The 23,258-nt window shown below is 39.9% G+C and overlaps 1 protein-coding gene across 1 annotated transcript in view; it reads right to left on the bottom strand.

Moving 5' to 3' along the window:
- Positions 1–23,258, bottom strand: part of LOC124260217 (hemicentin-1-like) — a 121,238-nt gene that overhangs the window by 72,094 nt on the left and 25,886 nt on the right. The window contains exons 3-5 of the mRNA XM_046694476.1: positions 17,878–18,135; positions 4,788–5,042; positions 235–513 (exon numbers count right to left, since the gene is read on the bottom strand). Of these exons, the coding sequence (XP_046550432.1) occupies positions 235–513; positions 4,788–5,042; positions 17,878–18,135 (792 nt within the window). The remainder of the gene's footprint in view (positions 1–234; positions 514–4,787; positions 5,043–17,877; positions 18,136–23,258) is intronic.

The raw sequence follows: 23,258 nt of genomic DNA, 5'->3' as shown, positions 1-23,258 counted from the left end.
ATGTCAATTCACTGAAAAATGCATGCATAATATAAAATGTCCCAGGGAATCTATTAGCAGCTTTGCGACATGTTGAAAATAAACAATAGTTATCATTGTTTATAATTCTACGAATACTGATTCTATTACACATGTTAAAAATCTGAAGTTTAGTGTTAGTGACACTTGAGTCACAAATACATCATTAGGGCAATGATGTAATACAGGAAGAGGTTGTATAGAAATAATACCCACATTTGACAAGCAACTCCACCGTCTTGGTGACAGGTGCCCCGATGTTGTTGGTGGCAGTACAGGAGTAGTTCCCTCTTTGTCTACAGTCCACTGAATCCAGTCTATATGTTGCTGTCAGAGAGTTGTCTGCCCTTGTCAACTCCTCACTTCCATTCAGTAACCTGATGACTGACCTTGGATTACTGTCAACCTGGCAGCTCAAGGTGGCTTGATCTGATTCATTTACTGACACTGAACGACTGAGCGAGTTGACCGTAAAGATAGTTATGTTGACAGGATCTGAAAATAAAACCAAATTGACTATTAAAATAAAAAAACCCACTAGTTTGAACACATATGCCTGTTAAGAACACATGTGACACTCTTAAAATTGAGGTGGGGAGGTGGGAGGAGTGAAAATATAACTCTGATATACTGGTACATATAGGATTAGATTGCTATATTCATAACTCTCTGAGAACAACTGTCTGAATTGAATTACTGCAAATGTAGACATGGCTTCGCCAGCATTGTTTTCATTTTAACTTAATATCATTTTAACTAAATTCAACCTCCCCACCACAGGGCTCAATCCAAATGAAGTCATACTGTTACACCATACTGTGTAACAGGGACCTTCATCATTCAGTGAGATGTGAGATAAACAGTTTACTATTTTCAACATTCTTTGCTTTCTGAAGAAAAGGTGTTCAAACAAGCCATGGTAGAGTTAATTTCATCAAGCATACGAAGTCAAGCTCCACTGGTCCCATAGTTTCCAATGAGACATAAAACAGGGTGCATGTTGACAATAATTATTCGTAAATACAGGATATTTGCAATCCCAAAACACACTCATGTGATAACGTCTATTTAGCATTGACATATGCGTTGGCAGAAGCATTATGTTTGATTGGAAAAAAAAAATAGAATAGCAAAAAGCTTTGAAACATAAATGAGTATTGTCAAGTTGTGTTTTTTAATCAAGAAGTACACCTTGCTCTGCACACGATGCAACAAGGCTGACATGCACTAATCTTATTTCAGGCACCAATAGGTACCGTGCTTCTAAGGGAATACTTCTACACTCTTAACCCCCCACCCCCAAACAAAAAAGACCACAAAAAACGAGACCCCCCAAAAAACCAAAACAAAACCAAAACAAACGAAACAACAACAATAATAAACAACAAAAATCTAACCAATTATTGATTCGAAATTTGCAATTATCAGTGAACATTGAAATAAAATGAATATAACAAATAATCAAAACTTCTGATCACAACACAACAAGTTACAGCATAGAGTCTCTACTGGGATAACTACACATAACTTTAAGATGAACCAATATCAGATCTTGTCAGCTGTACAGAAAGGTCTTTAGTAGGTTGCTCTCCAACACTGACTCCAGGATCTTTGACATTAGTACCTGTAAGGGCTTCAGTAACTCTCACAATGACCCAGTTGGCCCGGATTCGTTGTGGATCCATAATCATTACAACATCATCACTGTTGATACAGTCATAGTCATTGTGCCACATGCCACGGGTCTGCAGCATAGATAGGCAACTCTCTGTGAAGACATTCCGGAACTGGCCAGCAAGGACTTGTCAATGTCGCCAAGGCTTTTGACCTAACAGTTCATCTCCTGGGTAAACACTTTGTAAGAGTGACGTTTCGGGTTGGCCAATCAGATGAGAGTTCAACGTATCCGGATCAATGTCGGTTGCGCCTGTCGAGATACATCCCAGTTGTCTTGAAATACAAGATATCTCCACTAATGCTGTTCTGAAGACAGGTTCTGGCACTGTTTGATCTCCTAGGATAGCTTTAAGACATTGCTTGATTGACCTGACTTTCTTTCCATATAGCCGGCAAAATGTACAGTGCGAACGGTGGATTGTACTTGAACTTGAACTTCTGATGGGACAATAAGGTTCATAGCACTGAAATCATCGATCCTTTTATCTCCCCCTTTAAAAGTGGTGCCACAATCAGTCTGATTTTTGGAGGGTTTGCCTGAAATATATCTCCGTCTCTGTCATAATTTCGAGCAATTCAATGTTCACTACTCAGGTGATCTTACACTTGAGCAGAATAACCCATCTCTTCTCTCTTCAGGAAACAACTTGACCCACTTTGGGCCAAAATAGTCTACACCAGTGGAGTAGAACACATATTTGTGAAGTTGGGTCTTGGCCTTTGGCAGGTCTGCGTTCTTGGGAAATTCTGGCAACTGATCTGAGTTTCAGTCACTCCCTCCGGTGCATTTTAATGGCTTCACGTCCTCAAATGAATCAAAACTTCCAACTGATTCCTGCCAGCAATCTCTCCGACACATAGTCTTCTAAGCTCCTTGTCATACTGTTTGATGAGTAGCTTCATGATAGGGTGTCATGGGGTCAAGGAGAAAAGAGTGTCACTCTAAGCCTACCACCTACCCGTATCAGATTTGTGGAAGAATCACATTCTGGTGCCAGATCAAGAAGCCTTCTGGTTGAGGGAACATGGTTGTGTGCCCTTACTGATTTGATTTTCTTCGAGTATGCAATGCTCAAGGCCTCTATGAAAGAAAGCCATTTCTGCATCTTCAACAGTCTCATCTGCCGCTCCATCATGGTCCTCGTTAGTGGCACTTACTACAGAGTTAAATGTTTTGAATTAACCGGGTCAGGGATGTTTGATATGATACATGGCTGTTACTGTCTTTCTCAGTTCATTGTCTGTTTCATGGGAGTTCGGTTCACAAGGCATTGCCTCAGCAATTCTGAGTGAGTGACTGAGCTAAAATTTAACATCACCTCGGCAATAATTCAGCCATATAGTGACGATACATCAGCAGTTCTGAAGGTCGTTGAGAAAGAGAGATGGCCGTCCATTGTGCCAGGGGGATTCACAGCAACGTTCATGAAGTTAGATCACTGGCAGTGTTGTGCTTTGTAATGACATAATGTCAATTGTCTACCACTTGTCTAATACTGTTATCTGTTTGGTCCAGGGTTGACCAAAGTTCAAAAGAGACTGACTTGACTTCAACAGGTAAATGGACAAACACTGAAGATGAGTTGCATGCCCAATGACGAATATCCAAAGCGCTTTTAGCCAGAACCATTCTGAGTTTATCACAAGTTCCTTCACAAGAGTTAGTCAAGCTGTTAAGACAAATGCTTCACTCACACATCTGGTCACTTCTGGGTACTTGTGGTTCTCAGTCATGGAATGCCTCAGTAAGACAAATGAGGCCAAACAGGGACTGCAAGTGGGACCGAATGAACTACCTGCCATTTGTACATTGTTCATCATGGTTCGTGTGGCACAGAATGAGGCGAAGACGATTTTGATCCTGGGGTAGAAGTCTCACCTGATGTAACATGGCCTTTATGTCCCCCAAAATGCCAATTTTGATCCTCCTGAATCTCAGCAACACACAAAGGAGAGTAGAGCCGACAGTAGGTGCAGACAAGAGTTATTTGTTGTGGTTCAGTCAACAATATTTAAAAGAGCAGTTAAACATCAGCCATGATGTGTGATTATAAGTGACAATATGGAGAGATTTGAAACACCCCATATTCATTCCGGCACTGTGAAATACTCCTAAACCTTAACTGAGTCTTAACTCAACAGTGACAGCGTCTGACTACTTGTCACATAGTCACATTAATTGTATTAACAGTTAGTTAATATTTTATGTTTTGAATACTGGAAGGTGAACAGCAACTAATTATATGGATTATACTGTTTCCTGGTTAACTGAGCTCTTCCAAATCCTGGTTCATTTTCAAAACATCTTTGTTAAAACAGAAAATATCGCAAAAAGGTTTTGATGAATAATTTTACAATTTCACATGAATAAAACATCGAGAAAAAATTCACAATTTTGGGTTGCTTTTATATCAATTTCATGTTATCTAGGAATCTGTTTGTTGATGTCAACCAGATCTCTAATTCATACTGGTGTTCTGGCTTCTTGACCAAATGTAGGAATCCTCACCAACTATGTGCAGGGTGAGGCTTTATGGGTCTTGTGGGGAACTTTGTTGACAGAAAGTTTCATGAACCTCATGCTGTGCACAAAGACATATAGAAGCAGCAGATTTGGAAATGGAACAACAGTGATCATGCAACGTAACATAGGCTTCATATAACCATAAGCCTAGTTTGACATAAAAGGAGGATGCACATACATGAAGCCTGAATGACTTGCAAAAGAACTTGTTTCAACGCATCCGGTATCAAACTGATATCTGGTTGGAGAGTGGTATTAATAACTGTGCCTGTGATGTTCAGTTTTTCAGTAACAAACTGCTTACAAATGAAAACAATGACATGTTTTCTTCAATGCAATATAGCTAGTTTATGCTGGTGACATAAAAGATAAGCTAAACCATGATAGAGAAAAATGTTCAAGAAATTAGTTTTTTTGTCATAGGTTCTCCAAACATGAGTCGTTATTTTTCCAAACCAGTTTTTCTGTGCAGTTTTAACAATTTCCTTTCATATAGTTGTTAAATTTGATGATATCTGAAGTAGTCATATGATCAGTATGACACAGTCATAAAACTGCTGATACTTACAGTGAACAACAAGGGTAAACTGTTTACTGGCACGTCCTATCACATTCTCAGCTTCACAAGTATAGTCTCCAGCTTGGGCTCGGTTGACCTTGTCCAATGTGACTTGACCTTGACCTACATCAGTAGTCTCCTTCTTCAGTTGGAGTCCACAAGAAGGATTACAGTCGGCAGTACATCTAATAGATACAGGCCCTGTTCCTTCCACTACCGTGTGGGGGGAGGATGGAGTTATACTGACACTGGTTCCTGGTCCATCTGAATTGAGACACTTACAACTAGGAATATACCTTACGTGTCATGTTGAATCTACTAATGTGTGGGAGGAGGGGAATTATACTGACACTGGTTCCTGGTCCATCTGAAATTAAACACTTACAGCTGAGTATATACCCTACTTGCCATGTTCCCTCTACTAGTATGTGGAAGGAGGGAAATTATACTGACACTGGTTCGTGGTCCATCTGAAATTAGACACTTACAGAAAGAAGAATATACCCTGCTTGTCATGTTGCCTCTACTAATGTGTGGAAGGTGGGGCCACCTTAAATTAGATTGACAGTCACATGTTTGCGTTATAGTTAGATCTATGTACAAAGATTCAGAGCCACTAAAACACTATCAACAACATTCAAATGACAAGGGCTACATTATATCGAGTAATGCAAGCTTGCATCTTAGTTCTTCTCAACAAATATCTCCTGTCTACCACTTTGTTCACACCTGGTGTTACACCAGTTTCAAAATTATTGATCAAAACATGATTACGTCATTAGCAGAAATGTACAGTGGACTCCCAACAAGATAGTGCTGATGTTCATTCAAAAAGGATAGCTGAACGCTGCCTACTGAATTCTAACTGTCTGTGAAATGGCAGAGCCCAGTGGATATATCAGTATGCTTAATTAATTTGAGAATGCGATTTCTAATTGTTATTGGCATCTTTCAAACAAGCAGAACTCCACAACAGGTTCCCTGTGATTGTCCATTGTGTCTCAGTCAATGAATTCTGACCTTTGCAGCACCTTCTAATTCTAATGATCGTCTCTGCAAAGGGTCAACAACACAAGCCCAGGATTGATTAATCAGAAACTAATTCTCAAGAAGATGTCCTTTTATGATAGATTGCTGCATTATCGCGGGATAAGTCAATACACCCTTTAGGCCACTTTTAAGCAACATGCAATGTGCTCTAAAAGTACGAAACAACATATAATCAAACAAATAATAACGGCAGACCATTAATATATGCTCCTCAAGGGAATTTACAGAACACCCATGTTTTTAACATGGCGATGCTCATGAACACTTGTTTCAGTAGTTTATAATGTTTCACTTCAAAGGCCAGATTTATGTTGTCTCTTAACAAATCAACTTGTGTATGTATACTAGGCATATAAAGAAACTGTGCATTGTTTCAGGTCGAGGAATCGGATCCCTGTAGCCCACACCGGTTAAGTTGCCCTGAACAATCACCAAAGCTGTTAATGCACCCCAAATCATCACGGAACCACCACCAAAGCGATTCCTCTCCAAGACACAGGCCTGTGTATAACGTTCTCCCACGCGTCTATAGGCACGTTAACGTCCATCACTATGGACCATTCCCCCACGGACCATCCCAATGGCCTCATGACGTTGTTCAGACGTGAGCCTTGGCATGCTATGCGTTTCAAAAGCTGTTTAATTTTTTGAACGATCGCAAGGGGTTGAGTGAGTGAGTGAGTTAAAATTTAAAGTCACATCGGCAATATTTCAGCCATATCGTGACTAAAACTAGTTCTAAATTAATAATACATACAGATAATATATAAAACCCTGTCAACGAAGGACAGTAAAACCACTAGATTATCACAAAATGAGTTAAAACTAGCTAGCATATACTTTAAAAGTAGAAAATTATTTTTGGACAATACAATGTAAAAATGAGCAGTAATCGCCAACAACTGAAGGTAGATCACCATACTAGGGACCATGGGGACTTACAGTGCCTTTGCTACCTGCATGGACCCCAGCTGGATTTACACCATCCCTTCAGCCATTGGCGTTTATAATGAGATTTAGCCATACATTAAAAACACAAAAATACTACGATTAAAAACCTGGTACACTTAAATTGACTAAATGTTTTGGGACTTACGTACCCTTTCAGGAGAACAATAATTTTACGCTACTTCAACCCCCTTTGAGGGTACAGCCACTAACAATCTCAGTTACTAATTTAAATTACCAATAATATAATATTTATCTATTTACAAATCAGTTAACAAATCTAATTCTTTTAAAACTGCAATAATTAAATGAGAACTTATATTACTAAAAAGATCCCTCATAGTTCGTGATTTGAAAAAGATATCCCTTGTGATGGAATATTCAACACAGTCAAGCAGAACATGCTTGACCGTGATTCTTTCATCACAAGGGATACAAAATGGAGGATCCTCACCTTTTAACAGGTATTCATTAGTATATCTGGTATGACCAATACGACATCGTCGCATGATGACCTCTTCGAATCTGGACTGACAACCCAAGTAGGTGTAGCCAATATAGGTTTTATTTCAGGTAATTTATTAATACCTACTTGAGTCTCCCACTTCTTCTGCATCAGATCACGGATGTAAGTTCTAATGCTGGCTTTGTAATCAGTGTATGGAATAAGAAGTGGTGTCACAGATTAGTTGAGTGCTGCCTTGGCAACAAGATCGGCCAAAGTATTCCCAGAAATACCAACGTGGCTGGGTAACCAACAGAGGACGATGTCGTATTGGCCAGTGGCAAGAACATTATATAATTCTATAATTTCTAATAAATGTGGATGTTTACAAGGAAGATTTTTAATAGCCTGAAGGCAAGAGAGAGAGTCGGAAAATATATATTGTTTATATTTAGGATGTTTATGAATATATTTAAGAGCTGTAAGTATTGCGCTTGCTTCTGCTGTGAAAATTGAACAGTCATTGGGTAATCAGGAAGATATTGTTTTGGACCCAATGACAGTGGCACAAGCCACTGCGCCACCCACCATCCTTAGACCCATCTGTAAATATGGATTTATATGTATTATATTTACTTCTTAATTGATTATATTCTTGTTTGTATTGTAAGTCATTTGTTTCCGATTTTTTTAAATGATGTAAGTGTTAAGTCATCTTCTGGTCTAACTAACTGCCAAGGAGGAGAAGAAAGAAGACGGATAGGAGCTATATTTTCCAGCTCAATGCCGGCAGCAGCAATAAATGGCTTAATTCTGAGCCCAAGAGGCGGAACAAGAAAAGAGTTTTTGTTATACAAATCCTCATAAAGGCAAGGGCTTGAGCTTTCCAAAGTGACTGTATTGGTTGGCATTCATTTGCTCTGTTTCCCTTTCCCGGAATGCACGTGCAACAACGTATTGCACGTCTCAAGGACGAACCCACTGACGTCACGGAACGTGGCACGTGCATGCATGTTGGATACATGTCACTAATCCCTGAGTTTAAATCCTTATGCGTCTACACAGGCTTGATAAATTTAGATTCTAAATTTTTGTATGCACAGTTTCTTTATGTGCCTAGTATATATGCGGAGGCTAACGAACCCTCCCTTGAACAACGCCACATTAAACTTTCACTGCTGTAAAACACAAAATTGCGTTCAAATGAGTCCAATCCAGCATACAATTGTGTTTTTAACCCTTTCTACGAAAACCTGTTTCCTAAACTGCCAAGCCTGGTCCCATCACTTGGAATCAGAATTCAACCACACATATCTGCAGGTAAAGTTGACCTCTATATCAGAGCACCTTTTCGGCTTCTGTCTTCGCCACCCTGGCAGATGGTGAAACCACAGGTGGATCTTACCCTCACTAAACTCAAAAAGTCTGAAACACATCCTTTGGTGTTCCAACAGGAGTGCAACCAGTTACGTTCCAAGTATAACATCCATAGATCCATTTGTATAGACCATGGATGATGGCCAAGTTGCCAGTGCTACAGTCATTCGATCAAGACTGTCCCCTCTAGAATTCCCGACAAGAGTTCCATTTTCACTGCTGAGGCCAGAGCTATCCTCACAGCTTTGACCTGTATTAAACAACAGAACCATTCCAATAACTTCATCATTTTCACAGATTCATTGTATTACCTTCAAGCACTTCAAAATGTTACTTCAAGACACCCTGTCATCCTAGGCCAATGCAACATCGTCCTCTGCTGGTTGCCTGGTCATGTCGGCATAGCAGGTAACACAAAGGCCGATGATGAAGCTAAAGCAGCTCTTGACAAACCCTGATCTCAACTGCTGGTCCCATACAGTGATTTCAAACCCACTATCAAAAGCTATACCCGGGACCTTATGCACAAAAGGTGGGACACCCATGTTGGAAGAAATAAACTTGATGAATTGAAACCAACAATTGGTCATACCTACTTTGGTAATTTTACGACGATGTCGTATTGGCCACAGTTGGTTTACTCATGACTTTCTGCTGAAAACGGATGGGGATGGAACCCCCATGTGTGTCTCTTGTGATGAAGTGTTCACCATCAAGCATATTTTGCTTGTCTGTGTGGATTTTTCGACCACAAGGGATTCACATTGTGATGCAAGAAATCTGAAAAATGTATTTTCCCGCGTGAGCGGACATCTCATTGTTAACTACCTAAGGGAAGTTGACCTGTATCACAAATTGTAACTGCTCGCCTATACATTTGGTGTGACATTTTCTGTTTTTAAATAATAATGCAATATATGGCTGAAATATTGCCGATGCGACGTAAAACCCAACTCAACACATCAACACCTGTGCGTGCCACGCAGCTTGAGCTGTCATCATAAGCTGGCTTAGTTCTATGATGACTGTAATTCCTACAATCCGTCTTTGCTGCTATCTCTAATGTTGTGCTAACTGGACCTTCTGCATTCTATGTAATCCCTGCAGCCCTGTGCACCATGACTTGTGTTAGTATAAGTTAGCTGATCATCAACCAATCTAACTGTACTATCAAGTGAACATTGAAAGGGGAAATAACTAAACAAAAGGTCCAGTAAATCAAACAGATTCATGACACTCCCGGTTTTTTAAAGGTCTGGCACAATGAAGAAGAAGGTTGTTGATATATGCTATTACCAAACTCAAAAAGTCTGAAACAAATCCCTTGGTATTCCAACAGGAATACAACCAGTTACGTTCGAAGTATAACACTCACAGATCCATCTTCACAGACGGATCCAAGGACGATGGCCAAGTTGCCAGCGCTACAGTCATTGGAGCCTAGTCTCGTCTAGGATCCCCGACAACAGTTCCATTTTCACAGCTGAAACCAAAGCTGTCTTCTCAGCTCTGACCTACATTCAACAGCAAAATCAGTCCATAAACTTCATCATATTTACAGATTCATTATCCTGCCTTCAAGCACTTCTAAACGTGACTTCAAGTCACCCAATCATCCTGGACATATTAGAACTGTACAACGACCTTTCTACTAGGCAATATGACATCATCCTCTGCTGGTTGCCGGGTCACGTCGGCATAGCAGGTAACACTAAGGCCGATGCTGCAGCAAAAGCAGCTCTTGAAAAGCCCCTATCTCCACTGCTAATCCCGTACAGTGATTTCAAACCAACTATCAAAAGTTATACTCGCGACTTGATGCACAAAAGGTGGGACACTCAAGTAGGAAGAAACAAACTCCATGAATTGAAGCCAACAATCGGTTATACCTACTTGGGTTGTCAGTCAAGACGTGATGAAGTAATTTTACGACAATGTCGTATTGGCCACAGTCGGTTTACACATGACTATCTGCTAAAAACAGATGGGGATGGACCCCCCATATGTCTCTCCTGCGATGAGGCTCTCACCGTCAAGCATATTCTGCTTGACTGTGTGGATTTTACATCTGTAAGGGACTCGCATTATCACGCAACCAATCTGAAAGATCTGTTCTCCAGCGTGAGCGCTCATCTGATACTAAACTACCTGAGGGAAGTCGATCTATATCATAAAATGTAACTGTGTAATGTCAATAACGAATGTACCTGCTTTTCATTCTAGTGCTATGACATTCTCTTTTCTAAAATGACAATGTAATGAATGTATGTCTTTGAAACGAAACCACTTTGTACTTACAATGTATATTAATGCAGACTTGTTCTCGTCACTATATGGCTGGAATAATGCCGATGTGACCTAAAGCCCAACTCAACAACAATATATGCTATTACTAATCCAGGGATCATGACAGATCACCGATAAAGCTTTTTGCACAATCATTTGCCCACAAATAAACAATTTAATTCAAGGTGGAAAGTAGCAATAGTCCAAACTCCAGAATCACTGAGCATGTCATAACCTGGGATCAATGCTTCAATCAGGGTGAACGTGGCGATTAAAAAATGAGGGAGAGGACCACATATATTTTAATAGGACCAAGACCATACACATGTCGTCCAAAGAACTGTGCATATTCCAGCTGAACCAGATTTCATCAAATAACTGCATTATTGGCTTGAATAGAGTTCTACAATGCATCCAGCCTGAGTAAAATAGTTCAGGACGCTGAAGATCAATTTGCAAAGATCTCCATTGGTTCCGGATCATGTATTGTGCAACATGCTATGCACAAGACTTGAGTCACCATAGATTGTTTTAAGTGTTTCAATTATAATTCAGACATTTTATGAATTTGCCAGGAATGTTTTGTAGGTCATGTATCACTTACAAAACGGACACTATATCGGATTCTCCATTGGCAATTTGGCTAAAAGCACAACAACCAGGTTAGTGTATTCTATAAACGAATGCTGACCTGAGCTAATGAATTAATACAAACTTGGACCAACCATTTTCAGAATGTGATGCGAAATTCATTGACCAAAAGTAATCACCTGTCAACGCATTCTCACATTGAAATTTCTGTGAGTTTGCTATCAAGAAAACTACACAAATACAAAAAAATATTTTCTCCGAAATGATAAATGCACTTGTTTGTTTATAATTTCCACTTAAAAGCTAATGCATCAAATTCATGTATTCTTCATAAAGACAAAGATTGTGTGACATCTTTAATTAACTGAAGTCCATTGTTATACATGACAGTACCAACAAACAACATGTGACCGATATTCGACCAGCGAACCCCTGAAAATAAAATGCTCAATGAGGACAGGATGGCATATCCATTGGTGTAACATATGTTATATTTGGGATTATACTTTCTTAGTAATCATATCCATAGGTGTTTAAATCATGTTATCCTCATGTACCTCAAGAAAGAATGTCCATCTCTGATTGGTTGAACATGATCTTGACATGTTAACAGTGAACCAGTGATTCGGATCGATTAGTCGGTAGCATGTTAGTAAAATATTTCATTTTGTGTAAATCTTACATATTGTGAGATTGAAACATTCAGTAAGATAAATTTGTTGTGACATTACAATTTGGGTTGTACAGGGTTGATGCTTTTCCCAACCAGGTTTTATAAAACCTAACACGGGATGCATAAGCCTGTATACCCTTCATCACGATGCTACAACCTATATTATCTTACCTCGCACATAAATGTCGTTTTCTGATTGGCTGAGCGCTCTTCTACTATTTTCAATGTACCCCGCTAGCAAGCGTGGTAGTACTTCTTTATCTCGAATAACATTGAATCACATATGATGTGCGGAAATTATCGATGTTTTGCAAATCTGTTTTTCTTGTTGCGTCGTCTGCAAAATCTAGCAATGGCTACGAATAGATTTGCCTCGCATTCCAATGGATAATTTTTTACAAAACGTTCAAATGTAGTCCCTGTGAATACCAAGAAGGGAAATTACACTGCGGCGACTTTACCAAGACAATACCTGAGGGAAAATGACATACTTACACTGCACATTGACGTGTGTTTTAAGAAACCATGGTAGCATGGCTGACAAACTTACACTGCACATTGACGTGTCTTTTAAGAAACCATGGTAGCATGGCTGACATATTCACACTTCACATTGAAGTATGTTTTAAGAAATCATGGTAGCATGACTAAGAAAATATCTCCTTTCACGAAGCAAAGAAGAGGGTTGCAAGTGTAACTGTAGCCCCTTCAACCATCACCTACTCTTCTGCTGTCTCCCGTCCTACCATCACTACTGCAACCATCTCATGTCAGACCGACCTGACATGGGTCACGTCTTCTCAGCCAACTCAACTCAACACAACTCAGCCTATCTCAGCCACTCCATCTCAAACGCCAAAAGTCAAAACTTCTGAATCACAAACACCAGAACAAATGCCAAAACCAGAAACAGAAACTGCGCGCAGAAAAAGGGAAAGAAAGAGGCTAGAGAGACTAAAACAACTTGAACTGCCAAACACAAAACCAAAGGCCACCTCTCCCTCAGAGGTCCCCATCGAGGTCCATAACTCCTTTGGCCCTCTGGATATGGAGGTAACTCCAACTCCACCTGACACCAATAAGAGTTCATGAAACGCTTTCTCACGTTCACATGACATGTCACCAGTGGAAGCACCATGACTCCACAAAACATGATCCAATGGAATTGCAGAGGACTTAAAAATAATTATAATGAATTACAGTTATTGATTCAAGACTTCAAACCATCTGCGTTTTGTCTCCAAGAAACCTACCTAAAAAGGACCGATAAATTTGACATCCGTCGGTACAGTTCCTATCACTCCTTTTCTCCTCCCGGTGTAAAGGCTACAGGAGGCACCTCTATCCTGGTGAGGCAGGGCATCCTTCATAGCCCTGTTCCACTTAAACCAACCTACAAACTGTTGCTGTCCGCATGACTCTGAACATAGGGTTTACACTATGTTCCCTCTATCTCCCTCCCACCTCAACCGTTTGCCTACCAGATCTTCAGAACTTATATGATCAACTCCCGAAGCCCTGCATAATCATGGGCGACTTCAACGGCCATAACCCCCTATGGGGGAGTAATGATACAAATAGTAAGGGAAAGATACTTGAAGAGTTTCTCTCAAATAATGATGTATGCATCTTCAACGATGGATCAAACACCTACCTCCATCCTGCCACTGGAACATACTCTGCTCTCGATCTATCACTTACAGATTCTAATCTTTTAAATGAGTTCGAATGGTCGGTCCATGACGACCTTTGTGGAAGCGATCACTTCCCAACAAATCTTACTCCCATCAACCCCACGGATGAACCACCATCAACAAGATAGAATTTTACTAAGGCCAATTGGCCTTTATTCCAAACCCTATGTTCAGAAAAACTTAAGCCGGACAACTTCAGGAATGTTCCTGACCCCATGGAACTATTTTCAGACGTCCTAAATGCCATCGGAGACAAAAGTATTCCTAAGTCCTCTGCAAACCCGCACATACGCAAACCATGGTTTGATACAAACTGCAAACAAGCTAGGAAAAATAGGAAGAAGGCGGAAAAATATTTCCGACAACATCCTACAGTGCATGACCTGAATGCTGTTAAAATGACAAATGCCAGGGCAAAACGTACCTTCAAACAAACTAAACGCCGGTCAGGGAGGAAATATGTGTCCAAAATCAACTCCCGCACTCCCATGTCCAACGTGTGGTACATGATTCAAAAGATCAAGGGCAAAGGGTCAAAATCAGGAGTTCACCGCCTGAAAGAAGGTGACTCCCTTCTAACAAATAAATCTGAAATTGCAAACAAACTCGGTGAAACTTTGGCAAACCACTTCTCCTCATCAAATTATAACCCTCAGTTCCAGAAATATCAAACCCAACAAGAACAGAAACCAGTCAATTTTAACTCTGATAATGGGGAGGATTACAACGAAACGTTTTCCCTCCACGAATTACGTACTGCCCTAGGACAAGCTCACGATACTACGATACTGCAGCAGTAGCTGATGAAATCCACTACCAGCTTCTGAAACACCTCCCTGACACAGGCCTGAAAACACTCCTAAATATATTTGATGACATCTGGACATCCGCACACTTTCCCCCTTCGTGGCACAATGCCATTATTATCCCTATACCAAAACCCGGTCGCGATCATACTGATCCCTCAAACTACCGTCCTATATCACTAACTAGCTGCGTTTGTAAAACCATGGAGCGCATGGTCAACAATCGATTAATCTGGTACCTGGAGACCAATAACCTCCTCAGTGACCTCCAATGTGGTTTCCGAAAAAACCGAAGTACCATTGACCATCTGGTGCGTCTGGAATCATTCATCAAAAACTCCATTGTCAACAAACAACATGCAGTATCTATCTTTTTCGACTTAGAAAAAGCATATGATACAACATGGAAACATGGTATCCTAAAAGATTTATACGAGTTTGGATTGAGGGGAAGATTACCTCAATGCATATCTCGGTTTTTAAATAACAGACAATTTCAAGTTCGGGTGGGTTTCACACTGTCTGACTATTTCCACCAAGATCAGGGTGTCCCCCAAGGCAGCATCCTGTCTGTCACACTTTTTAGCATCAAAATTAACAGCCTCACTAACGTTCTGAACAGTTGCGTTGATGGGTCCCTTTTCGTGGATGACTTCAATATTTCATGTCGTGTTTTCGGAAACCACATTGGAGGTCACTGAGGAGGTTATTGGTCTCCAGGTACCAGATTAATCGATTGTTGACCATGCGCTCCATGGTTTTGCAAACGCAGCTAGTTAGTGATGTAGGACGGTAGTTTGAGGGATCAGTATGATCGCGACCGGGTTTTGGTATAGGGATAATAATGGCATTGTGCCATGAAGGGGGAAAGTGTCCGGATGTCCAGATGTCATCAAATATATTTAGGAGTGTTTCCAGGCCTGTGTCAGGGAGGTGTTTCAGAAGCTGATAATGGATTTCATCAGCTCCTGCCGCAATGAAAATGGTTTTAAGTTTTCAAAATCCAAAACAGATTGTATTCACTTTTGTCGTAAATACAAACCACACAAGGATCCAGACCTAACTTTAGATGGTACTCCCATCAAGGTAGTAGAAGAGGCCAAATTCCTTGGACTCATATTCGACCGCCACCTCACATTCTTACAACACATAAAATATCTGAAAACAAAGTGCTTGAAGGCTCTAGACTTGCTAAAAGTAGTTTCAAATACAGAGTGGGAAGGGGATCAGACCACCCTCCTTTACTTGTACAGATCATTAGTTCGCAGTAAACTAGATTATGGCTCCAATGTCTACGGTGGAGCCTGCAAAAGCAATTTAGAAAAATTAGACTCTATCCACCACCAAGGACTGAGGCTTTGCCTGGGAGCTTTTAGGACCTCTCCGGTAGACAGTCTATATGCAGAGGCCAATGAACCTTCCCTTGAACAACGCCGCATTAAACTCTCACTGCAGTATATCACTAAATTACGTTCAAATGAGTACAATCCAGCATACAATTGTGTTTTCATCCCGCTCTATGAAAACTTATTTCCTAAACTGCCAAGCCTGGTTCCACCACTTGGAATCAGGATCAAACCACACATATCTGCAGCTAAAATTGATCTCAACATCATTTACTATACCGACTTCTGGTCGATCCACAGGTCGATCTTACCCTCACCAAACTCAAAAAGTCTGAAACAAATCCCTTGGTGTTCCAACAGGAATACAACCAGTTACGTTCGAAGTATCACACTCACAGATGCATTTTCACAGACGGATCCAAGGACGATGGCCAAGTTGCCAGCGCTACAGTCATTGGAGCCAAGACTGTCTCGTCTAGGATCCCCGACAACAGTTCCATTTTCACTGCTGAAGCCAAAGCTATCTTCTCAGCTTTGACCTACATTCAACAGCAAAATCAGTCCAAAAACTTCATCGTATTTATAGATTCATTATCCTGCCTTCAAGCACTTCTAAAAGTGACTTCAAGTCACCCAATCATCCTGGACATATTAGAACTGTACAACGACCTTTCTACTGGCCAATATGACATCATCCTCTGCTGGTTGCTGGGTCACGTCGGCATAGCATGTAACACTAAGGCCGATGCTGCAGCAAAAGCAGCTCTTGAAAAGCCCCTATCTCCACTGCTAATCCCGTACAGTGACTTCAAACCCACTATCAAAAGCTATACTCGGGACCTGATGCAAAAAAGGTGGGACACTCAAGTAGGAAGTACAAACTCCATGAATTTAAGCCAACAATCGGTTATACCTACTTGGGTTGTCAGTCAAGACGCGATGTGGTAATTTTACGACGATGTCGTATTGGCCACAGTCGATTTACACATGACTATCTGCTGAAAACAGATGGGGATGGACCCCCCATTTGCGTCTCTTGCGATGAGGTGTTCACCGTCAAGCATATTCTGCTTGAATGCGTGGACTTATCGCCTGCAAGGGACTCACATTATGATGCATCAAACCTAAAAGATCTGTTCTCACGCGTGAGCGCCCATCTGATACTGAACTACCTGAGGGAAGTTGATCTGTATCATAAATTGTAACTGTGAAATGTAACAACCATAAATTGTAACTATGAAATGTAACAAACCGCCTGCCTTTAAATTTGATGCTATGACTTTTTCTGCTTTTGAATGACAATGTAATCAATAAATGTCTTTGAAATAAAACTCATTCCGAGTATGTACTTACAATATTTACTAATGCAAACTTGTTCTCGTCACTATATGGCTGGAAAAATGCCGATGTGACGTAAAGCTCAACTCAACTCAACTCACCTCACACTTCACATTGACGTGTGTATTAAGAAATTTTGGTAGCATGGCTGACATACCCACACTGCACATTGACGTGTGTTTTAAGGACTCATGGTAGCAGGACTGACATATTCACACTTCACATTGACAAGTGTTTAAGGAATCATGGTAGCAGGACTGACATACTTACTCTGCACATTGACGTGTGTTTTAAGAAATCGTGGTAGCATGACTAACATACTTACACGGCACATTGATGTGTGTTTTAAGAAATCATGGTAGCATGACTGACATTCTCACACTGCACATTGACGTGTGTTTTAAGAAATCGTGGTAGCATGACTAACATACTTACACGGCACATTGATGTGTGTTTTAAGAAATCATGGTAGCATGACTGACATACTCAGACTGCACATTGATGTGTGTTTTGAGGAATCATGATAGCATGAATGACATACTCACAATTCACATGGATGTTGACCTGAGCTGTGTCTGACAGTCCTGCAGTGTTGGAGGCAGTACAGATGTACACTCCTCCCTGAGTCCTGGTTACACGTCTGTCAAGTACAGCCCCACCCTTGCTGTAACCACCTGGACCTGTCCACCTGTAGCTTGTTGTTGAAGGGTTGCCTGGTGTGATGTTACTGCTACAGTCGATGTTGGGACTGGTGTTCTCTGTCACATCCTTGTTGCTGGGGACATAGGTGATCACTGGGGCGTCTGTTTGAAAGAAAAGGTGAAAGGAACATATGACTCCTTTTAAATATTGGCAATAGTCTTGACATGTTCTTTTCCATATCTTGACGACTATTTCAGTGTATTTATGTCTCAAATGTAAGTGAATAAATAGTATGGTCACATTGGCAGTATTTCAGGCATATTGTAGAAATAGCATTTATAAAATTATTTATTTCAATAAGGCTGATCATGACTAAATATCCCTATGTACATAACAGAAATATGGTTTCATGTTCATTGTTATTCCTTCACAACCCTCATTCGCTGGACTCCCATACTTTTACAGAGAAATAATATTCTTTTTCACTAATTCTGAATTCCGATTAGTTTACAGTTATTCTGAATACTTATCTCTCCCTTCATCCAAGATATAGTGGAAACTATGTGTTATCTGACCCAAGAACAGTAAAGGCATCTCACCTAAACACGATCAAGTCTGTTGACTCGGAGAAAGGTGTTAGTGGAGTGCACGAGTGGTAGTTATACTAGTGTATGATTCAGGATAAGTACAAATTGCATATTTATCCTTATCCTGACTTACCTACTAATCGTCTGAATCCGTCAGATGGTGGTGGGAAGTCACTTAAGCTCCTGAACTGTTCATAAGTTAAGGACATCTATCCTACTTGCTTCTCGATAACATTATATATCAAAAATAAGCAATGTGTTCAGAATGTCCTTAACCTCTCTTAATCGTACCTTTCTTGCTCTGAATTACATAGTAAAAGAGGGAGCAAGGAGTCTCAGTCATTTCACGTTAACTCCTATTAAGTATGGACAAGACTGTTGTTAATGCTTTTTCCATATCTTTACGACTGTTTCAGTGTATTTATGTCACAAAAGTAAGTGATTAAATAGGCAGTATTTCAGACATATTGTAGCAATAGCATTTCTTTAAAATTCTTTATTTCAATTAGGCTGATCATGACCAAATATTCCTATGTACATAACTGAAATATTGTCGCATTTCATGGCACAGGACGATTAATAAGGCACGTAAATGATTTTCTTGACAGCCGTTATTCGCTGGATTTCCACAATGAATTTTTCAGAGAAATAATATTGTTTTACACTTATTCTGACTAATACTCAATACTTCTCTCTCCCTTCATCCAAGATATAGTGGAAACTATGTGCTGTATGACCCAAGAACAGCAAATACATCGCACCCGAACACGATCAAGCTGATATCGGACTCATGCGTCGTTGATTAAAGTCTTTTTATTCTATAAATCTGTAAAATATATACGGACATCATTCAAAGATGATGTATGGCCGAGTGGTGTGACGTTGAATGAAAGGCTGAGGCTGCATGTAAATCTGAGCTGCGTGAAGTCTGTCTGATGTATGCTCCACGTCGCTTAACAAAGTGTAGGTAGCTGCGGTGAATGTCAATCTAGAATTTGAGGTTGTAATACTGCTGAAGCCTGCTAAAGGTCTACGTGAAGGGTTCTCTTCGGAGAACCCTGCCTGCAGATCTCATTATCTTCTTCTGTAGCCAAATGGTTTGCAAATCCTGAAATGATACTTGCAGACAGTTTTGTGATGGACGATGTCTTCTTCATGCCTTCTTCAATTTTGATAACTTCTGAAAACTATGCAGTTCTTATGAAGACACTTCTCCTCTTATTACGTGCACCATTTCTATCCGTCTCCATAGACCGCCTACCAGAGTCAGAAGAAAATTGAATTGATTGAATATTAATGTTCTCTTCAGAGGATTTTTTTAACGAACAAATTCTAATTTTGCCAATTGCTCTGTAGAAGTTGACCTTGAGATTTCCCCCTTCTTGACCATCTCTTTTTCCTTTAGTGAATGGGTCAGTTAACATTTAATGCCACACCGGCAATATTTCAGCTATATAATGACGAGAACAAAGTTAGTATATATGATAAATATCTGTCACGACTATGGACCACCAACAAGCAAAGCTAGGGATCCTGGGGACTTACAGTACGTCAGCTTCCTGCATGAGTCTCCAGCAGGATTTTTACCATCAATTCAGCCACTGGTAGTTGTAAACAATGCTCTCCAGAAATTTAAACAATACAACTGAAGCAATATAATTCCGGTTTTCTGCAATGTACTACAATATCATTATGCCATCATCTGGGGACAATCTTCTTTTTACGATACTTCAACCCCATTAAATAGTAACATAATAATAGTTTTGATTACATCAACCTCAGTTAAACACATCCATTCAAAAGCTACTTAACAATGCCATTTCTTTTAAAAACCTTGTTATTAAATGAGAACGGAGTGTGTTAAAAAGATCCTTTAAATGTGAAACTTTGTAATATATATCCCTTGCGAGAGAAAATTCCACACAGTCAAGCAAAATATGCTTGACTGTGATTGTCTCATAGCAAGAGATACAAAATGGAGGATCTTCCCCTTAAATAAATATTAATCTGTGTATCTTCTGTGGCCAATACATCGTTGTAATATGACCTCATCAAATCTGGACTATCAGCCCTTTTTTCCTTGAAGATATATGGATAGATAGTTGGCATATTCGTAATACACCAGATGGGCACATGGAAAACATGTACTATCGTTATTACCATGCTTAGGTTTACATGTTGAGCAGATACTGTCAGGACCACGATCTAATACACAATGTCCACATCTAGAATAACTTCACATGAAGATCGAGGTCATAGTTTAGTTGATTAAACACGCTTATTTGATCACCAAAATTTGGAAATATTAACTATAAATTGTATATTTATATACTTATCATATCTCACATAGTGTACTCTCTCTCTCATGATTCGACAGCTGAATGAACACGAACTGCAAACAAACTTTACAACCTCTCTTTCAAACACTCCCCACTGCTCCGATTCCTCGTCAGTCTCAGCTTCTGCGAAGCATGCAGCATGTATCCTGATTGCCCATGTGACTCCCTTGTCTTATCATTCTCTTATGGGGAGTAATCTGTGTAGTGGGGTAGTCGGGTGAGCATCCATCGTATGAGATAGGATAATTACATAAATATACAATTTGTAGTTAAACCTCCCGATTTGTAACCTTATCCTGTCTCACAAATTGTACTTATCCCATGGTCGAATGGCGGGTTGCACATTACCCAGTGTCTGTAGATAGGTAAACAACTAAGTTTCTGGTAGATAGGTAAGAACCGTGTGATGGCAATGTACAACAGAGGCCTGTTATGAGTACAATCCCTTGACTGACTTCATAACTCTTATGTTGTGACTATTACACAGACTTCCTTGGCGTACTAGGCAACAACTTTCCAGTAGTGTGTTTTTCAGTCGCAATCTTCGTCCGAAGATGAAAGGACCGAGCTAATTAGGTTTCCCTGCCTCGTCCCAATTTACAGAAAGATACAGTAAATTAAAGTCTTCACTGATGTGATTGCTCACAAGAATAGAGGACAGTGAGCGTGAGTGTTGATCACCTCTTCAGTACAAGACTTTGCCTCACAGTCTATGGAGTCACACCCGAGGACAGCTGCTGTGCCAGTACCACTGGAAAAAAAATCCATCTTTCCAAGCTTGGAAATGTCTTGGAAAGATGATGTTTCCAAGACATTTCCAATTTTGGAAAGATGATGTTTCCAAGACTTTCCAATTTTGGAAAGATGATGTTTCCAAAAATTTCCAATCTTGGAAATATCCGCAAGGGGAGATAACTGGTGGGGTGATGGTAAATTACTGTTCTGCATGGGCTAATTGCAATAGTGGCATGGGGCGGCATGAGTGTTTCATGGGGTCGTTAAGGCGACTGGCGGTAGTCTTTGATGTTTGGTGTTGTTTTAGTAATGATTGTTTAAGGGGTTAACGAAAGGATGATCGACTTGACTAGTTGAAATTGCAGTGGTGAACACATTTTAAATGTTCAATGTTTTGGGTGAAAAGTGAATTTTGTCACGTTTAGTTTAAGTATGTGTCATCGGAAGCTTATATCTAGTGAGTGAGAGTTAATTTCGTACAAGGGCCACCGACCCGTTATACAATTATGAAGATAACAATACAATCCAGCGCCATATATAATATTAAGCTGTATGCTAACATGTACAATGTCTCATTTAACCTTATACTCTATATTCGACAACTTCGCTCTTTTTGTCAATGCAAAAAATATAAACTTAGCAAGATTGTTAACAGTTCTAGAATTGCAAGACAATAATAAGTTGATAAATTTAGTTTCACATGGATTATTTATGTAGTATTGTTGTAGCAGGCTGTTTCTCAGATCACAGTAAAATGAACATTCAATAAAGAATTGGTACTCTGATTCAATGGTAAGTACAATACACAGAGGGCAGAAGCGCTCATGTTGTTTTATATTTACTTTTCGCCCATATTCCAACATTAAAGGATGGTCTGAACAACGAAACTTACTCGAGGCAAAACGAATCGTTGCGTTGCCCTCCTAAGGGGTCGAGTGATGGTGTCACCATGCACTAATTTCCACCGGACCCCGTAGTTCGTGCTAAATGGGTTATGTTTATGAGTGCGAAGCGAGCGTTGTGGAAGCTTGGAACGATATCTTAAATGTGTTCAGATCGCTTCGCGGAAGTTAAAGAATCAAAACAACCTTATAGTTGTAGTACAATAAATATATGATTGATGACCAAAAAGATTTCCCATGACACAACTTGAAGCATAACGATTTCTTTCTCGGAAGCGAGGTTGTGGTGGAAGTGGCAATAATATTGTAAGTAGTGTTATATTGGCACCCACCTCGCTTCCACGAGAGAAAGTGTTATGTTATAAGATATGTCATGCAAAATCCTATTTGACATCAATCAAATACAGATTTTACTACCAGTACAAAGTAGTTTTGATTTTGTAACTCGGTGAAAACAAACCTAAATAGCATTTGTTCTCAAACTGGCAGATGTTTTTTAATAATCGTAACATCACGGGCTAAAGTCTGTTAAAGAATTAATGAGATTATGGTTTGTTTTCATCAAGTTAGAAAATCGAAACTACTTTCTACTTGTAGGTAAATATGTATTTGAATCATGGCCAACAGGATTTGGCATGAGACAACTTGTAACATAACGATTTCTTCCTCGGAAGCGAGGTGGGGGTCGAAGTGACAATACTGCCCAATAAATTTCTTGCTA

The sequence above is a fragment of the Haliotis rubra genome, unplaced genomic scaffold (assembly GCF_003918875.1).
Source record: "Haliotis rubra isolate DU_JTF1 unplaced genomic scaffold, ASM391887v1 Scf755, whole genome shotgun sequence".
NCBI classification, from domain to species: domain Eukaryota; kingdom Metazoa; phylum Mollusca; class Gastropoda; order Lepetellida; family Haliotidae; genus Haliotis; species Haliotis rubra.
This window is presented reverse-complemented; position numbering and strand designations above follow the sequence as displayed.